At 48.2% G+C, this 17,438-nt stretch overlaps 2 protein-coding genes across 2 annotated transcripts in view; one reads left to right on the forward strand and one right to left on the reverse strand.

Moving 5' to 3' along the window:
• EGFLAM (EGF like, fibronectin type III and laminin G domains) overlaps window positions 1-17,438 on the forward strand; it is a 139,499-nt gene that overhangs the window by 74,325 nt on the left and 47,736 nt on the right. The window contains exons 8-9 of the mRNA XM_050943772.1: window positions 1,636-1,751; window positions 2,024-2,366. Of these exons, the coding sequence (XP_050799729.1) occupies window positions 1,636-1,751; window positions 2,024-2,366 (459 nt within the window). The remainder of the gene's footprint in view (window positions 1-1,635; window positions 1,752-2,023; window positions 2,367-17,438) is intronic.
• LOC127046616 (uncharacterized) lies at window positions 5,146-7,055 on the reverse strand. The gene is made up of 2 exons (XM_050943836.1): window positions 6,337-7,055; window positions 5,146-5,691 (listed from the first exon to the last, which is right to left on the reverse strand). The coding sequence occupies exons 1-2, from the start codon at window positions 6,725-6,727 to the stop codon at window positions 5,300-5,302; spliced, it is 783 nt and encodes a 260-aa protein (XP_050799793.1). The 5' UTR covers window positions 6,728-7,055; the 3' UTR covers window positions 5,146-5,299.

The raw sequence follows: 17,438 nt of genomic DNA on the forward strand, positions 1-17,438 counted from the left end.
AGAAAATTATTTTGTGAAAAAAGCAAATCTATGAAAACACTAGTGCATTAGTTACTAAGGGCATGGCTACACTTGCAGATGTAGCGCGCTTTGAGTTAAACCAGCCTTCACAGAGCGCAGTAGGGAAAGCACTATAGTCTGTCCACACTGACAGCTGCCAGTGCACTGGCGTGGCCGCATTAGCAGCTCTTGCAATGGCCACAGACAGCAGTGCATTGTGGTAGCTATCCCAGCATGCAAGTTGCTGTAATGTGGGGGTGGAGTGTGACAGGGAGTGTGTTGTGTGTATGTGGGGGGAGAGAGAGTGGGTTTGAGGGGGCTAAGAGCATGTCAGCATGCTCTCTTGTAAGTTCAGACAGCAGCAGACTTCTCCCCGCCCCCACCCCCCGCCTCTCTCTTACACACACAGCATTCCACAGTAATTGTTACTTTGTCTTGGAGCAGATAAACATGCCGGCTGTCAAACGGAGCTTTCAAAGGGCATATCCAAAACAATGACAAGAGTGGCCACTTGACTTAAGGGAATTATGGGACGTTTCCGGAGTCTGATCAGAGCTCAGTAATGCAACACCTCATTCACACTGATGCTGGGCCACTCCAGCAGGGGTGCAGCAAATGTTATTCCACTCGCCGAGGTGGAGTACTCGCTATGGGTAGGAGCACTCTCGCTATGGAGTCAGAGTGCTCTACGTGCCTTGCCAGTGTGGACAGGTAGTGAGCTAGTGTGCACGGGGCTCCTTTAATGTGCTGTAACTTGCAAGTGTAGCCAGGCCCTAACTCCCTAGTATTTTAAACCACTCTCAAAAATAAGACTTGTTTGTAATGCCTAATGTCTATCCTGTTAATCTTTGTTAGTTAGGATTATCTATTGTCATTGTTTGTCTAGTGTCAATGTTGGTCTTGAGACTATAAGAGTATATGCAAATAAAGAGAGTCTCTGCCCTGAGATTGCACCAGCTGAAATAATGGCCCTTAACCTGTTGTCTGTATAACTCTTCTGGTGGTGCACAGAGAGCAGGTTCCTCACACGGTGCTGGCTCGCCTCATTTTCAGCTGCTAAATTGCACTTTAAAAAGCTAAAAAGACATTAAAGGTGGCATTTTTCAAAGTGCCCAAGTATGACCGTTGACATAAATGAGAGCAGACTAAGGCCAAAGCTGAGTGCTATTGAAAACCTCACCCTGAATATCTTCCTGCTTTTACTTTTCCAGGTAAGCAGTTGTTGTGGTTAACACAGGGATGATATTCGGTCACCAGTAGAGGAGGTAGTGGACCATGCACTCGCAAATGGGGGAGAATTTGTTCAGTGAGACACTAATGCTAGTAAAAATGGGGTCCACACTGAAACTCTGGTCTCAAAGAATGATGTACAGAGCACAAAGTGCAGTGGGACATCCAGAGGAGAGCGTCACTTGGTTTGCTTTATAATTAATTTTTGATGTATCAGCTCTACAGTATGCTTTCCATCTTGACACTGGCACATTTGCTGATTCTTTAAAATGAATGCCAACACCATCCTGTTCTCATTGTTCTGAATAGGTGAGTTAAGACCTGAACTTCTGTGCAGGAATTGATGGCTCTGTGTTGAAAAGAGAAAAAATATGTGAACTGAATATGCCAGCTTTGTCTTCACAGGTTCTGAGGAATTAGGAAGTGGAAGCTATGGGCATCGGTATATCACAGGCACCATAGTCGGTGACGATGATGGATTTGATATTGATGATTCAGACTATGACATTTATATTGAAGAGGTAAATTCAAAGGTTCCAGTTTGGCATTTCTATTTGTATTTATTTTCTAGTGGTATTTTAGAAAAAGGGACTTGATCCTGTTGGCATATTTAGCCTTTAACCTTATGTGCACAGGTAAAATAAAAGTGGCTTGTTTGTGTCTTTCTCTTCCTTTAGGATGAATTTGTTTCTTCAAATATATTTCTTAGGGGAAGTAGCTTTAATTTCCATGGAACATGTTTAATTTTAGGTTGTGACTGTACTAAACTTCAGTTTCTTTTATCTTGCTTTAGCTCAAGCCACTTCCTGCTATCAAAGGAGGCAACAGGAAGTTTTTGGTTGAAACCAAGGTTGGTCCAGGGTCTAGTACAAGGCTCCTTTCCAGGCTAATTACAACCACCTCTGATCCTATCACTTCCCCTGCAACAACTATGCGCCCCATTCCTACAACCACTGCTAGCACCACTCCAGCTAAGGCAACCAGAAGGAATGGCCAAGCCTCAGCAGTACGGCTATTTGATCTGTCCTGTGATGAAACCATCTGCTCTGCCGACAGCTTTTGTGTCAATGATTATGATCGGGGCGGTTCTCGGTGTCATTGTAACCTGGGCAAAGGAGGAGAGACTTGCACAGAAGGTAGGTTTTGTGCAGGGCCAGGGCAATTATTCTCCAAGCACAACACAATTCCATCCTTAGCAACTTGACGGATGGATGAGATTCTTTTCCTAATTGGCTCCCACAATTTGCCTCTTATGATAACCAGTTTGGCAACTACTGATGCTTGCATGGTGGTGATGTTGTTCTACAGTCTTTGACATTTACATCTCTGCTAATGTAAGCTGTGATGAATTGCTCTGCTGTAAATTTCTGTTCTATTCAGTTCAGTTTATCTGTGGGAAGAAACACAGTTTCATGGTAAACCAACGAAAAATACTATTATTTAAATGGGGTTTGTTCTTAACAGGGCCCTAAAGGTAACAGTTAGCATCTCAGTCAGCTTCTCTCTCTCAAACACCAACTATCTTGCCTCACTTGCTTGTCCTTCAGCAGGGTGGGAAGAGTGACTTCTATACACTACAGGGAAAGGCTTAATTGAGTGGTCTGTGCACAGTAGTTGTAGCCAGGAATGTCAGAATTCTAGTCCCAGCTCTCACACCATGTGGTTTTGAGAAAGTTCCTTAACCTCCATTGTTACCCACACACTCTAGGGCACTCCACCTTTACTCTTCCATGGGCTCAAGGCATGACCTGGTTAATTTAGGCACTCCCACCTTTTCCCAGTTCCTAGGGCTCAGGACCAACTGTACCCAATTCCTAGCGCTCAAGGCATAAGCTTCTGCAGGTTTATGGGGCCGCTTACCAGTGAAAGAGCCTTACACAGTAATATCCTAACCTCTGTTTATTAACAGTTGCCAAAACAGAATACATACGCTAAGCACACAATCCTTACCACTCCCAATAAGGCAGACAAACTTTTGCTGGTGGCCAGTCAGGATCAGGTCATCTGGGGTGCCTCCAGCTTCTGCATGATATAGTTGGCAGGATGTTGAGGTCTGGTAGCTCTGATCTTGGGCTGTGTCCTGGAGTTAAGTTCCAAAGAACTCCCTTTTATATAGGCCTTGGTTATACTTGGAGGTCTGCAGTGCTGGGAATTACAGCTGTCTTCATACAGCTGTGCAGGGACAGTGCTGGAGTGTGGCCACACTGACAGCTACCAGCCCTGCAGTGTGGCCACATTTGCAGCATTTGCAGCACTGTTGGGAGTGGTGCGTTATGGGCAGCTATCCCACAGAGCACCTCGTCCCATTTTGGCGCCATGGGTTGTGGGAAGGGGACGGAAGGGTGCGGGTCATTCTGCTTCCTGTCCCAAAGTCCCGTGATGCATCGCTTTGCATCCCAGCAGTCCCTGTTTTTCCATCCATGTTTGGCGCCATTGTGACTCTCCCAACGGTTTCTGTGCAGCGCGATTTCTGTGGGAAATGGAGCCCGAACTGCTGAGGACTTTGCTGACGAGTGTCGCCAGCACATCACGTTTGGCAGTTGAGTTATTCCTTAAGCTCCAAAGTGATGAGGAGTCCAATGATGATTGTGAGTTGCCTGACGCGTACGACACAACATTGCCTGTGGCTTTCACGGAAATGCTCAGCACCATAGAACGCCGCTTTTGGGCTCGGGAAACAAGCACTGAATGGTGGGATCACATCGTCATGGAAGTCTGGGATGATGAGCAGTGGCTGCAGAACTTTCAGATAGAAAAGCCACTTTCATGGGACTGTGTGCTGAGCTCGCCCTCACCCTGCGGCGCAAGGACACGCGATTGAGAGCTGCCCTGACAGTGGAGAAGCGGGTGGCTATTGCAATCTGGAAGCTGGCAACTCCAGACAGTTTGGAGTGGGAAAGTTTATCGGGAACCAGTTTGGAGTGGGAAAGTCGACCATTGGAGTCGTTTTGATGCAAGTTTGCAGGGCCATTAATCACATACTGCTAAGAAGAACCGTGAGTCTAGGGAATGTGCAGGACATTGTGGATGGCTTTGCACAAATGGGTTTCCCTAACTGTGGAGGAGCGATAGATGGGACACATATTCCTATTCTGGCACCACCCCACCTAGCATCCGAGTACATTAATTGGAAGGGGTGTTTCTCTATGGTTCTCCAGGCGCTTGTGGATCACTGTGGGTGTTTCATTGACATTAACAGAGGCTGGCCTGGAAAGGTGCATGATGCACGCATCTTTTGGAACACTGGCCTATTCAGGAAGCTGCAGGCAGGGACTTTTTTCCCAGACCGGAAGATCACAGTGAAATGCCCGTTGTGATCCTTGGAGACCCGCTTACCCCTTAATGCCTTGGCTCATGAAACCGTATACAGGGAAGCTTGACAGGAGCAAGGACTGGTTCAACTACAGGCTGAGACAGTGCCGAATGACTGTGGAGTGTGCTTTTGGCCGTTTAAAAGGGTGTTGGCGATCTCTGTATGGGAAGCTAGACATGGGGGAAAGCAGCATCCCTGCGGTTATATTCATGTGCTGTACCCTCCAAAATATTTGTGAAGGGAAGGGTGAAACATTCAGTCAGGCATGGACTTCTGAGGTTCAACGCCTGGAGGCTGAATTTGCACAGCCAGAGAGCAGGGCTACTAGAGAGGCCCAGCACAGGGCTTCAAGGATCAGGGATGCCTTGAGGGAGGAATTTGAGGCTGAAAACCAACAGTAATGTTTGGTACCTTGCACGGGAGTGAAGTGCAGTGGTTACAATGTTAGTAGGAATCTGTTTTTCCTAAGCTGAGTTGCAGTGCCTGTTTCTTTCCTGGGCTAAGGTATCTTTGACTTTCTGCATTAATAAAAACTGTTTTCAAAGGCAAGAATTCATTTATTGAAAAGAAAATAACTTTATTGACAGACACACAACAATTTGGGAACCTAAACGGGCAGGGAGGTGGAGTGGGGAACTGTACAGTCACAGGTTTGAATATGTCCTGTCTGGAGTGCTGTGCAATGACTGCTGCACTTCAGGACGCCTATACTGCATGGTGACGGGGGTTGAGTGCAGAAGGTAAGGGTCATAGTTCTCAGGGCTGGTTGGTGAACGTACAGGTGTTGGAGGCAGCTGGTGGAGGTAAGAACCTGGATGCTGGGGAAGGGGGTTTGGAGCTGACATTGGGGCACAAGGGAAAGAGCTTTGGGATGGGGGGGTGGCGCGGTAGTGCTCTGCCTGCATGGATAGAGTCCACTTGGCGCGCCAGGATGCTTATCAGCTGCTTTGTGCTTTTCTTCCTGGCCGCTGCGTTTCTCTGGTGGATCCTGCTTTCCCTTTCCCTCCAGTCCTGCAGTTTTTTATTCTCTCTGGCAGAGTGATCCATAACTGTTTGCAGCAGGTCGTCTTTGCTTTTTCGAGGCTTCTTCCACAGGTTTTGCAGTCTTTGAGCTGCTGTTAACACGGGCAGCTGAGAACTCAAGGTTGCTTGTGGAAAGGAAAAAAAGGCAACAGTTAACAGAGGCAGCATTGTTTATATCTCAGACAGTTATTCCCAGACAGTGAAGGAGTTTACAGTCTTCACTTTAGCATAATTTTCCCATACCAAAGAGAGTGCACATAACCCACAGGAGCCCCGAAATGGTGAGTAAAGGGGACTGATTGCTTCAGGGCTGTGCAGGGGTTTCTGTGCTTTGAGGAAAGCAAACTGCTGCAGGGAGCACCTACAGTGAACATTCTCCCAACATTTTCCACAGGAATTAATCTTGGAAGCTCTCTCGCTGCTGCGGGTCACCTGGGAAGAGCGGGATGGTCTTCTACAGCAGTGTGGATTCCGTCCTGGCCCCTATGCAGCTTGCCTGTGTGCAGCAATGGTCCCCCCACCCCTCGCGGCACAGTGGCATGGACGCGTTAGCCTGACTGGGAGAAGGACCACAGTGGCTCTCCCTATCAACTTGCGGAAGCGCATTGCCCATGCTCTGGCTGAAACTCTTGAAGAGATTACCGAGGCCGATTACCGCGATGTGATAGACCACATCAATGGGCTATTCCACATCTAGGCATGCATGCATGCAACCCTAACCCTCCCTCCTCTCCTGAAACTTTTCCATCCTGAAAATAAAAGCCGCTTACCAGGAACCCGCTCCTCTGCTTGTCCTTCACCAAGTACCGGCTGCTGCGACTGGCTGCCTTCCTCCTGGCTTGAGAAGAGCTCCTGGCTGCATACCTCCTGGGACTCCAGGGTGTCTCCCCCCACCCCAGTACTCTCACTCTCAGTTTCCTCCTCCCCCCGCTTCTCCTCCGCCTCCACCTCTCCCCCCCGCTCTGAAGTGTCCATCGTGGTCCTCGGATTGGTGGTGGGGTCACCCCCAAGTATCGCGTCCAGCTCTTTGTAAAAACGGCAGGTCATGGGGGCAGCACCAGAGTGGCGGTTTCCCTCACGGGCTTTGCAATAGGCATTCCGCAGCTCCTTCACTTTAATCCTGCACTGCATTGTGTCCCGGTCATGGCCCCTTTCCAGCATGGGCCTTGAGATCTGCCCATAGGTATCGTAATTCCTGCGGCTGGAGCGCAGCTGTGACTGCACAGCTTCCTCCCCCCAAACACTGATGAGGTCCAGCAACTCGCCATTGCTCCATGCTGGGGCTCATTTGGCGTATGGAGGCATGATCACCTGGAAAGATTCACTGATTGCACTCCACACCTGGCTGAGCAAACAGGAAGGGGATTTTTAAAATTCCCAGGGCATTTAAAGGGCGGGTCACCTGAGGCCAGGGCAGTAGAGTGTGAACTGATGAGCAGAGTGGCTGAACAGGCATTCTGGGATACCTCCGAATGCCTCTGGAGACCAATAACAGCGCTTTTGGTGGCCACACTGGCAGAGCAGCGCTGCATCACCTGCGCTGCAGTCGTTATTCCCCAGGTAGAGGAGGAGTACAGCCAGCACTGCATCCAGGGAGATACAGCGCTGTATGTGCCTTGCAAGTGTGGATGGTGAGTAAGCTGCAGCGCTGTAAAGCCACCACCAGCGCTGCAACTCTCCGGTGTAGCCAAGGCCATAGTTAAAGTTGAGTGCTGCTTATCTCTACCTTCACCAATCATTGTAAACTAAAATACTACAAAACAGTGGTTTTCACCAATTCTAGCCCATTACGAGACTATTCTTTAACCAATCAGACTCCATCACCGTAGTTGAATTAAATCTTGCAAAATTAGTTACACAACAGACAGAATTAATCAAAGAACCAGACAGAGACCATACAGATAAACAATAATGAGGGAGGGACCGTAAAGGCAAAATAATAAGGAAGTACTGTTTTCACAGTCACACCTGTTGATAAGTGATTCCTTGCCAGACAGAATGCCATCAAACTGTTCTTTAAACATTTTAAGATCTGTGTCTTTATCTGGTGATGGTAGGTACTATTAGAACCTAAGTGCCTTCTTCACAGCTCAGTATTACATTGTTTTAATGTAATTTAGATGAAATGTGAGGATGTGACTTTTTCTGCTTTTTAGCTCATGGCGGCTGCTGTCATAATGTGGCTGCAGAAAAAGACCTCAGATCTCAGAGAATGGCTACATTGCAACTTCAAAGCGCTGCCACGGGAGCGCTTTGAAGTGCGAGTGTGGTCGCGGCGTCTCCCAGCGCTGCAGGTACTCCACCTCCCAGCGCTGGGGCACTGTTTACACTGGCGCTAGCATTGTAACTTGCTGTGCTCGAGGGTTTTTTTTTCACACCCCTGAGCGAGAAAGTTGCAGCTCTGTAAAGCGCCAGTGTAGCCAAGGCTTTAGAACATGTCTCATTTTCTCCTTCTGGAAAACAGTGATTGTAACAACCAGGTACACTCCTGCTCTTTAAACTGACACCAATCTGTATGATTGTGATGGGTTGGGTCACAGAAACTTTTTTGGGAATTGTCACCTGATGTGCCTAGACTACCTCCGAGCCCGTTTTCCCTGCCAGCTTGGGGCTTCAGTACCTTCCCTTGTTTGAGCCAGACACGCTTACCTGCTGCAAATGCAGATCCAAGTCTGAACCACGTCCCCCATAAGCTACCAGCTTAACTGAAAACAGCTTAAGAAGAGCTTCTATCTCCAGCACTCAGATACCCAGCTCTCAATGGGGTCCAAACCTCAAATAAATCCATTTTACCCTGTATAAAACTTAAGGGCAAACTCATAAATTGTTCGCCCTCTGTAACTCTGATAAAGAGATATTCAGAGCTGTTTGCCTCACCCCAGTATTAAAACATACTCTGTGTTAATTAATAAGTAAAAAAGTGATTTTATTAAATAAAAAAAGTAGGATTTAAGTGGGTCCAAGTAATAACAGACAGAACAAAGTAAATTACCAAACAAAATAAAATAAAACCTGCAAGTCTAAGCCTAACACAATAGGAAACAATGCAGGTAAATCTCACCCTCAGCGATGTTCCAATAAGCTTCTTTGACAGACTAGCCTTGTGTGATAACGTCCAACTGCTGAATCCAAGTACTACTAAGCTCCCTGGGTCTGGGTAGTGAGGATCACTGTTCCTAGTTCTGGGTCTCTCAGATGAACTCTACAGCAAGGGCGTCAGAGCCTTCCCAAACCCCCCTGAGGCCCTGCCACCTGAGGCCTCACCCCTGGCCAAGCCAGAAGGGGGCTGGGGAGCCCACCCCCACACCGGGATGGGTTGGAGGGCCGAAATCAGTCCCCTGTCTATGTCACCACCCTCTGTATCCCCCGCCCAGGGCAGGTGGAGGGACCCAGGCTCCCCAGAGCTGCCCACATGGCTCTCTCTGACATGGGTCCAGCCAGGTGGGGGCCTCAGAGCTTCATCCCAGCCATTGTAAGATTTGCATGGGCAGTTGTGGGGAGCCTTGGTGGACCCTCTAGCTGCCCATGATGCGGGGCGGTCTGAGCAGCCCCCGGCTTGTGTCCCCGCATGCTGGGCCCCCCATCCAGGGCAGGTGGAGGGTTTGCGGCTCTCCTGCCTGTGTGGCTCTTACCATGGTCAGGCTGTGGCTCCGAGGGCCCCCTTCAGCTGGAGACAGGTCGGGGAGTACAACGCGGGCAGCTGTGTGGAGCCAGAGTGGAATCGCGGACTCTCTACCTCCACCTGCCCTGGGCTGAGAGACTCAGGGGACAGGGACATGGGACAGAGACTGCTCTCAGTCCCCACTCTCCCTGCACAGTGGACAAGTGGAGGGTCTGCATGCCTCCCTGGCTGGATTCCACACTGGCCTGGTTGGGGCCTCAGGGGCGAGGGAAGAGGTGGGGAAGATGACCAGATGACAGAACAAGGAGTAATGGTCTCAAGTCAGGGAGGTTTAGGTTGGATATTAGGAAAAACTTTTTCACTAGGAGGGTGGTGAAGCACTGGAATGGGTTACCTAGGGAAGTGGTGAAATCTCTTTCCTTAGAGGTTTTTAAGGTCAGGCTTGACAAAGCCCTGGCTGGGATGATTTAGTTGGGAATTGGTCCTGCTTTGAGCAGGGGGTTGGACTAGATCAGTGGTCCCCAACATTTTTCGTCTGGCGGGCGCAGGACGACGAGCCACCGAGGACCATGGCCAGCAGAAAAGCATCTGCTGAAATGCCTCGGAAAATCAGCGGTATTTCGGCAGCAACACCTCTTGATGATGTTGCTTTTCAGTAGCTTTTTCGGCGGCCAGGCCTCTTGATGTTGCCACTTTTTGGTGGCATTTTGGTGAATGCTTGTCTGCCGGCCAGTATGCGGGAGCAGATAGATGCCCCGGCGGGCACCGTGTTGGGGACCGCTGGACTAGGTGACCTCCTGAAGTCCCTTTCAACCGTGATATTCTGTGATTCTCTAAGGGGGCAGGACCCACCCCCGTGAAAAGTGGACGTGACAGGCTAAGTACATCCACTTTCTATGGAAAACAGCAAACCCGTGGATGCAGTCCCTTCAGCGTGTGCTCACCTCCTTTTGTAAGTCCCTTTAGAGGGGCAAAATCCTTCCTGTCTCTACTTATCCAGCTGGGATTCTGTTCCTGAAAATGAAATGGCTTCATTGGCTTAGAAAGCAGATATCTAAACTCCTGAGGGGGACCAAGGCATCCATGTGCCAACTGGACATGAAGTCCAGGGAGGTGTGCTGCCTGCTTGGAGCCTGCATCTTAGATACTATGGGAAGGTGAGGCTCATCTGTCCCTTTAACCACTACCCCAGGCTGCTCATCCACATGGGAACTAGTAATGCTGCCGGGCTTGGCTCTGAGCAGATCAGGAGTGACTGCAGCATGAAGAGACAAAATCAGAAAGGCTAAGCCACCAAATGAGTTACACTAGCAAGGGACATAGAAGGCAATAAGAAGAGGTTCTTTAAATACATTAGGAACAAGAGCAAGATGAAGGAAAGTCTAGTTTCTCTACTTAGGGTATGTCTACATTACAGGATTATTCCAAAGTTACAGAAAACGGTTTTTTAAAACAGATTGTATAAAGTCGAGTGCATGCGGCCACACTAAGCACATTAATTCAGTGGTGTGCATCCATGTACCGAGGGTAGTGTCGATTTCCGAAGCGTTGCGCTGTGGGTAGCTATCCTGTAGCTATCCCATAGTTCCCACAGTCTCCTCCGCCCATTGGAATTCTGGGTTGAGATCCCAATGCATGATGGGGCAAAAACAGTGTCGCGAGTGATCCTGGGTAAATGTCGTCACTCAATCCTTCCTCCGTGAAAGCAACGGCAGACAATCATTTCACGCCCTTTTTCCTGGATTGCCCTGGCAGACGCCATAGCATGGCAACCATGCAGCCCATTTAGCTTTTTGTCACTGTCACCGTATGTGTACTGGATGCTGCTGACCGACGCGGTACTCCAGTGCTACACAGCAGCATTCATTCGCCTTTGCAAGGTAGCATAGATGGTTACCAACCCTATATCACCGTCTGCATTGGAAATTGGTGATGACGGTTATCAATCCTTTTGTACCATCTGCTGCTGTCATGGGTGCTCCTGGCTGGCCTCGCTGGGGTTGGCCAGGGGCGCATGGACAAAACTGGGAATAACTCCCCAGGTCATTCCCTTCTTTATGTTTTGTCTAAAAATAGAGTCAGTCCTGCCTAGAATATGGAGCAAGTGTACTAGAGAACCAGAGAGCACAGCCACTCTGGGTCAGAGCCCCAGATATCCTGCAGGAATGATGAGCTGCATGCCATTCTAGGGGGTGCCCCTGCAACAACCCCACCCGTTGCTTCCCTCCTCCCACACCCCTCCAAGGCTACCATGGCAGTTATCCCCCCATTTGTCTGATGAAGTAATAAAGAATGCAGGAATAAGAAACACTGACTTTTTAGTGAGATAAAATGAGGGGGTGGCAGTCTCCCGCTGCTATGATAGTCCAGGCAGTACAGAATCTTCATTAGACATAAAAGGGGGGGCAGGGAAGGCGCTCAGCCTCCAGTTGCTATGATGAGAACGGTTTTCAATCCTTCTGTACCGTCTGCCGGGAAAAACCGGGAGTCATTTCTATTTTTGCCCAGACGCCCCCGGCCGACCTCACCGACGCCAGCCAGCAGCAGTCAAGGGATGATAATGAGGACGGATATCAGTCATTTTGCACCGTCTGCCACCGGGCAGGGGAGAGGATGCTGCTGTTCAGTGCTGCAGCACCCCGCCTACCAACAGCATGCAGTAGACATTGACATAGGGTGGGACATTGAAAAAAGGCGAGAAACGATTTTTTTCCCTTTTCTTTCAGGGGGGAGGGAGAAGGGGGTAAATTGGCAACATATACCCTGAAACACCCCGGAAAATGTTTTTGACCCTTCAGGCATTGGGAGCTCAGCCAAGAATGCAAATGCTTTTCGGAGACTGCAGGGAGTGTGGGATAGCTGGAGTTCTCAGTCACCCCTCCCTTCCTCCATGAGCGTCCATTTGATTCTTTGGCTTTCCGTTACGCTTGTCATGCAGCACTGTGCTGAGTCCCTGCTGTGGCCTCTGTCTATCATAGCCTGGAGATTTTTTCAAATGCTTTGTCATTTCGTCTTCCGTAACGGAGCTCTGATAGAACAGATTTGTCTCCCCATACAGTGATCAGATCCAGTATCTCCCGTACGGTCCATGCTGGAGCTCTTTCTGGATTTGGGATTTCATCGCCACCCGTGCTGATCAGAGCTCCATGCTGGGCAAACAGGAAATGAAATTCAAAAGTTAGCAGGGCTTTTCCTGTCTACCTGGCCAGTGCATCCGAGTTCAGATTGCTTTCCAGAGCGGTCACAATGGTGTACTGTGGGATACCGCCCGGAGGCGAATCCCGTCGAATTGCGGCCACACTAACCCTAATCCGACATGGCAATACCGATTTCAGAGCTACTCTCCTCGTCGGGGAGGAGTACAGAAATCGGTTTGAGAGCCCTTTATATCAATATAAAGGGCCTCGTTGTGTGGACGGGAGCAGGGTTAATTTGGTTAATGCTGCTAAATTCGGTTTAAACGCATAGTGTAGACCAGGCCTTAGTGGGGGAGGTGAGCCAATAATAGATTACATCAAAACAGCTGAGTTCTTTATTGCCTATTTTGCTTAAGTCTTCACTAAAATGGTTAATGGTGATCAGATACTCAACCCAGTTAATCATTAATGAAAAATGCGAAGGAAGACAAGCCAAAAGAGGGAAAGAACAGGTTAAAGAATATTTCAATATGTTGGATTTGTTCAGGTCAGTAGGGCCTGATGAAATTCACCCTAGAGCGCTTAAGGAACTAGCTGAAGCAATCTCAGAACCGTTAGAATTCATGATGGACGAGTGAGGTCCAAGAGGACTTGAGAATGGCAAACATAATACCTATCCTTAAAAGAGGGAAGAAATAGGATCTGGGGAACTACACACCAGTCAGTCTACCTTCCATTCCTGGAAGGATACTGGAACAAATCATTAAACAGTCAGTTTGTAAGCACTTAGAGGATAATAGGGTTATAAGAAATAGCTAACATGGATTTGTCAAGAACACATCATACCAAACCAATCTAATTAGCACTGAACCCCCACTTGGTCAGGCAACTCCCATCTTTTCATGTGCTGTATATTTATACCTGCTTACTGTATTTTTCACTCCATGCATCTGATGAAGTAGGTTATATCCCACAAAAACTTATGCCCAAATAAATTTGTTAGGGTATGTCTACACTACCCACGTTACAGCGCGGCCATGGCTGTGACATGGGCAGTATAGACACACTTTATCACTGGGGAAGAGCTCTCACGGCGATTAAAAAAACCAAACACCCCTAATGAGCAGTGGTGGCTTTATGCCAGGAGCATGGCTCCCAGTAATAAAGCATTGTCTATACTGGTGCTTTTCAGCGCTAAAACTTTTGTCGTTCGGCGGAGTGTTTTTTCACACCCCTGAGCAACAGAAGTTTTAGTACTGAAAGTAGCATTGTAGACACAGCCTAAGTCTCTAAGGGCATGGTGACACTTGCAGATGTAGAGCGCTGTGAGTTAAACCCACCTTCGTAGAGGGCAGTAGGGAAAGCACTGTAGTCTGTCCACACTGACAGCTGCCAGTGCACTGGTGTGGCCACATTAGCAGCTTTTGCAATAGCCACAAAGAGCAGTGCATTGTGGGCAGCTATCCCAGCATGCAAGTGACTGCAATGTGCTTTTCAAATGAGGGTGGAGTGAGGTGGAGTGTGACAAGAAGTGTGTTGTGTGTATGTGGGGGGAGAGAGAGTGGATTTTTGGGGTGCTGAGAGTGTGTCAGCATGCTGTCTTGTAAGTTCAGACCCCCTCTCCCCCCACCTCTCTCTCATTCAAAGGAAACAGTAAATGCTTGCTTTTTTCTCGGAGCTGATAAGCGCCCGGCTTCTCCTAAACGGAGCTTTGAAAGGGCATTTCTGCATTCCTGCAGCCAATTTCACAACAATGACAAGAGTGGCCACTTGACTTAAGGGGACTATGGGATGTTTCCGGAGGCTGATCATAGCGTATTAATGCAACACCTCGTTCACACTGCCAGTGGACGGAGAGTGAGCTAGGGCACCCGGGGCTGCTTTATTGTGCTGTAACTCACAAGTATAGCCAAGGCCTAAGGTGCCACAAAGACTCCTCGTTGTTCATTATGAATCAGTGGCCCTGCTGGTTGCAATCCTTGTTTCACCAGGGGAGAGCCATTAACTGCTGATGGCCCTTGATAGCTTTATAACAGCTTTTCACACATAGCTTCCCCACTAGGGGTGTCAAGTTCTAACAATGAATTCTCACAGCCACAATCAAAGGTTACAGTCCTAAATAGCATTCACAAACCAAATGAAATGTGTAAGTTGACTTAGACAAATCCCATATTCTGTCACAGTGATAACAGTATTTGCAAACCCAAAGGTTATTGTTTAACATTTGTTCATCTTTGGAAATGGGAATTGCTCTGTATTATTATGATTACTCTCACAAGTGTGGTCCCATCTGTTAAGGAGCCTTACCTTTCCATTCTGTCACCACAACAGAACATTTGTGTGCATGGTTAAGATGAGATGCACACTGCATTTTCTTGTACAGGTGTCACATCAGAAGTCATGGCACTATACATTGTATGATTTAGTTCATTATATGTATTTACTCTCCTTACTTCAATGAACAGTAGCAGTTCGTGGGGAAAGTTCAATCTGCAAAGCAACTATTGTGACAATAGCTGATGGAACAACTATAGATGTAATTTTATTTTATTTTATTCTATTTAGTTAGTTAGTTATTTTGCCATAATGCCCAAGCCTGTGAAGTTATGGAATTCTTATGGCGGTCACATAATTATATAAAGCTAGTGGAGCTGGATCTGTTAATCTGAGTCCAGAATCAATTCTCTTTAATGGAGTATTTATCCCCAGGTGTCCCAACCAGATCATGCACTAATACTGCACAGTAGTGATCTTCCCCTCATGAGCCATCATCACATGTTAAACAGTGCATTTATTAGGCTCATGCTACAGAGCTTCTTTATACTTAACAGTCCTCGTTAGAGGCACAATTGATCCAGTGAACCCTTTTTATGGTCAGTACCTCTTGGGGATGAGTTTTCATCAGATATTTCATTTGTGCTATACCCTGACTCATTTTTATATAACAAACTTTTTGTTAGTAGTGTTATTGTAGCCATATCTGTCCCAAATATTGTAGCTGTATCTGTCCCAGAGAGGCAAGCTGGGTGAAGTAATATCTTTTATTGGACAAACTTCCGCTGGTGAGAGAGACGTGCTTTCGAGCTTACACAGAGCTCCTCTTCAGGGGACGGGGAGGGGCTTAGGGCAGAATGGAGGCAGGGCCTGGGAGGAGTGTGGGCAGGGATGCAAGTGGAAGAGGTGGGATAGGGGGTTAGCCTCCCCCATGGGAAGCTTCACCTGCCACCTATGCCTATCAGACATCATCCTCAAGGGACACCTGCACAACATTTTCAAAAGACAAACCGGTGAGCTTAAATTCATAACTCTGCTAGACATTAAAAATCATGGATTGAATAGAGACAGTGGATTTATAGCATATAGCAACAATCTATAACACACTCATAATCCCCTCCTCCCACCCGCTGCTTTTCCCACACATACACTTTCCCCATTATGACTGGTGGGGTGCTAATGGATCATTCACCTTGAATGGTCCCTTGAAATAAGTGTTAACTATTTATGCTAAACCATCTGTTAAACCTCCTATTTAGTTGTGACACTACTGAGTACATTTCCCTGACCTGAAGAAGAGTGTAACCTCGAAAGCATGTCTCTCTCACCAATAGAAGTTGGTCCAATAAAAGATATTGCCTCATCCAGCTTGTCTCTCTAAAGAAGAGGTCTCCAGATTGTGAGGCATGCCACCCTAGACGGGTGCAGAGGAACATTCGGGGGTGTGGTAGGACTCAGGCCAGCCACCACGGCAGGCAGGGAGGGAGTGCCACCCAGCCCTGTGCAGCACCCAGGGACGGCTCCAGGCACCAGCGCAGCAAGCTGGGGCGGCAGGCTGCAGGGGGCAGCCTCCCAGTCGCTGTGAGGGTGGCAGGCAGGCGGCTTTTGGTGGCATGCCTGCAGGAGCTCCACTGGTCCCGCGGCTTCGGCGGCAATTCAGCAGCGGCTACACCGAAGGCACGGGACTGGCAGACCTCCCACAGGCATGCTGCTGAATCCACGTTACCAGCTGCCTGACTGCCGTGCTTGGGGCAGCAAAATACATAGGCCCCGCCTGCAGCTTCAGGTCCCAACTATGGCCCTGCACAGCTCTACACCCAGCCCCAGCCTCAGCCCCTGGTTGCATCTCTGTTCTCAGTCCCAGACCTGCCCCCAGCTGCAGCCCCAGCCTTGGCCTCCTTACCCAGTCCACGTCCTCCCATCCCTGACCTGGGAGCTGTGACCCCACTCCCAGCTCTGTGTGTGTGTGTGTGGGGGGCCTCGGACAGAGGTAATGGGGGGATGTGACCTGAAAAGTTTGGGGACCAGTGCTCTAAAGCTCTGTTAGCATCAGTCTGAGCTTTATTTTGTTTCTTTGCAGTACAGCTGTAAAAGTAACTGTACTTGTGTATAAATGGAAAGGCAAAAATCACCCCAAACAGAAATAATAGAGAAAGGTTAGTGTCAAACCTTAGTCCCAGATTTGGACCTTAGCGTCCAAAATATGGGGGTTAGCATGAAAACCTCCAAGCTTAGTTACCAGCTTGGACCTGGTACTTGCTGCCACCACCCAAAAAATTAGAGTGTTTTGGGGCACTCTGGTCCCCCCGAGACCCAAACCCTGGGGACCCCAAGACCAAAACCCTTGAGTCTCACAACAAAGGGAAATAAATCTTTTCCCTTCCCCCCCCTCCAGGTGCTCCTGGAGAGATACACAGACACAAGCTCTGTGAATCTAAACAGAGGGAGTCCCCCCTCTGTAATTCCAATCCTGGAAACAAAAGCACTTTCCTCTTCACCCAGAGGGAATGCAAAATCAGACTAGTAAATCTAACACACACAGATCTCCCTCTGACTTCTTCCTCCCACCAATTCCCTGGTGAGTACAGACTCAATTTCCCTGAAGTTTCCCAGAAAAGAAAACTCCAACAGGTCTCAAAAAGAAAGCTTTATATAAAAAAGAAAGAAAATACATAAAAATGGTCTCTCTGTATTAAGGTAACAAATACAGGGTCAATTGCTTAAAAGAATATTGAATAAACAGCCTTATTAAAAAAGAATACAAATCAAAGCACTCCAGCAACTATAGACATGTAAATACCAAAGAAAAGAAATCATGTAACTCACTATTTGATCTTTG

This window comes from Gopherus flavomarginatus, chromosome 3 (genome assembly GCF_025201925.1).
Source record: "Gopherus flavomarginatus isolate rGopFla2 chromosome 3, rGopFla2.mat.asm, whole genome shotgun sequence".
NCBI lineage: Eukaryota > Metazoa > Chordata > Testudines > Testudinidae > Gopherus > Gopherus flavomarginatus.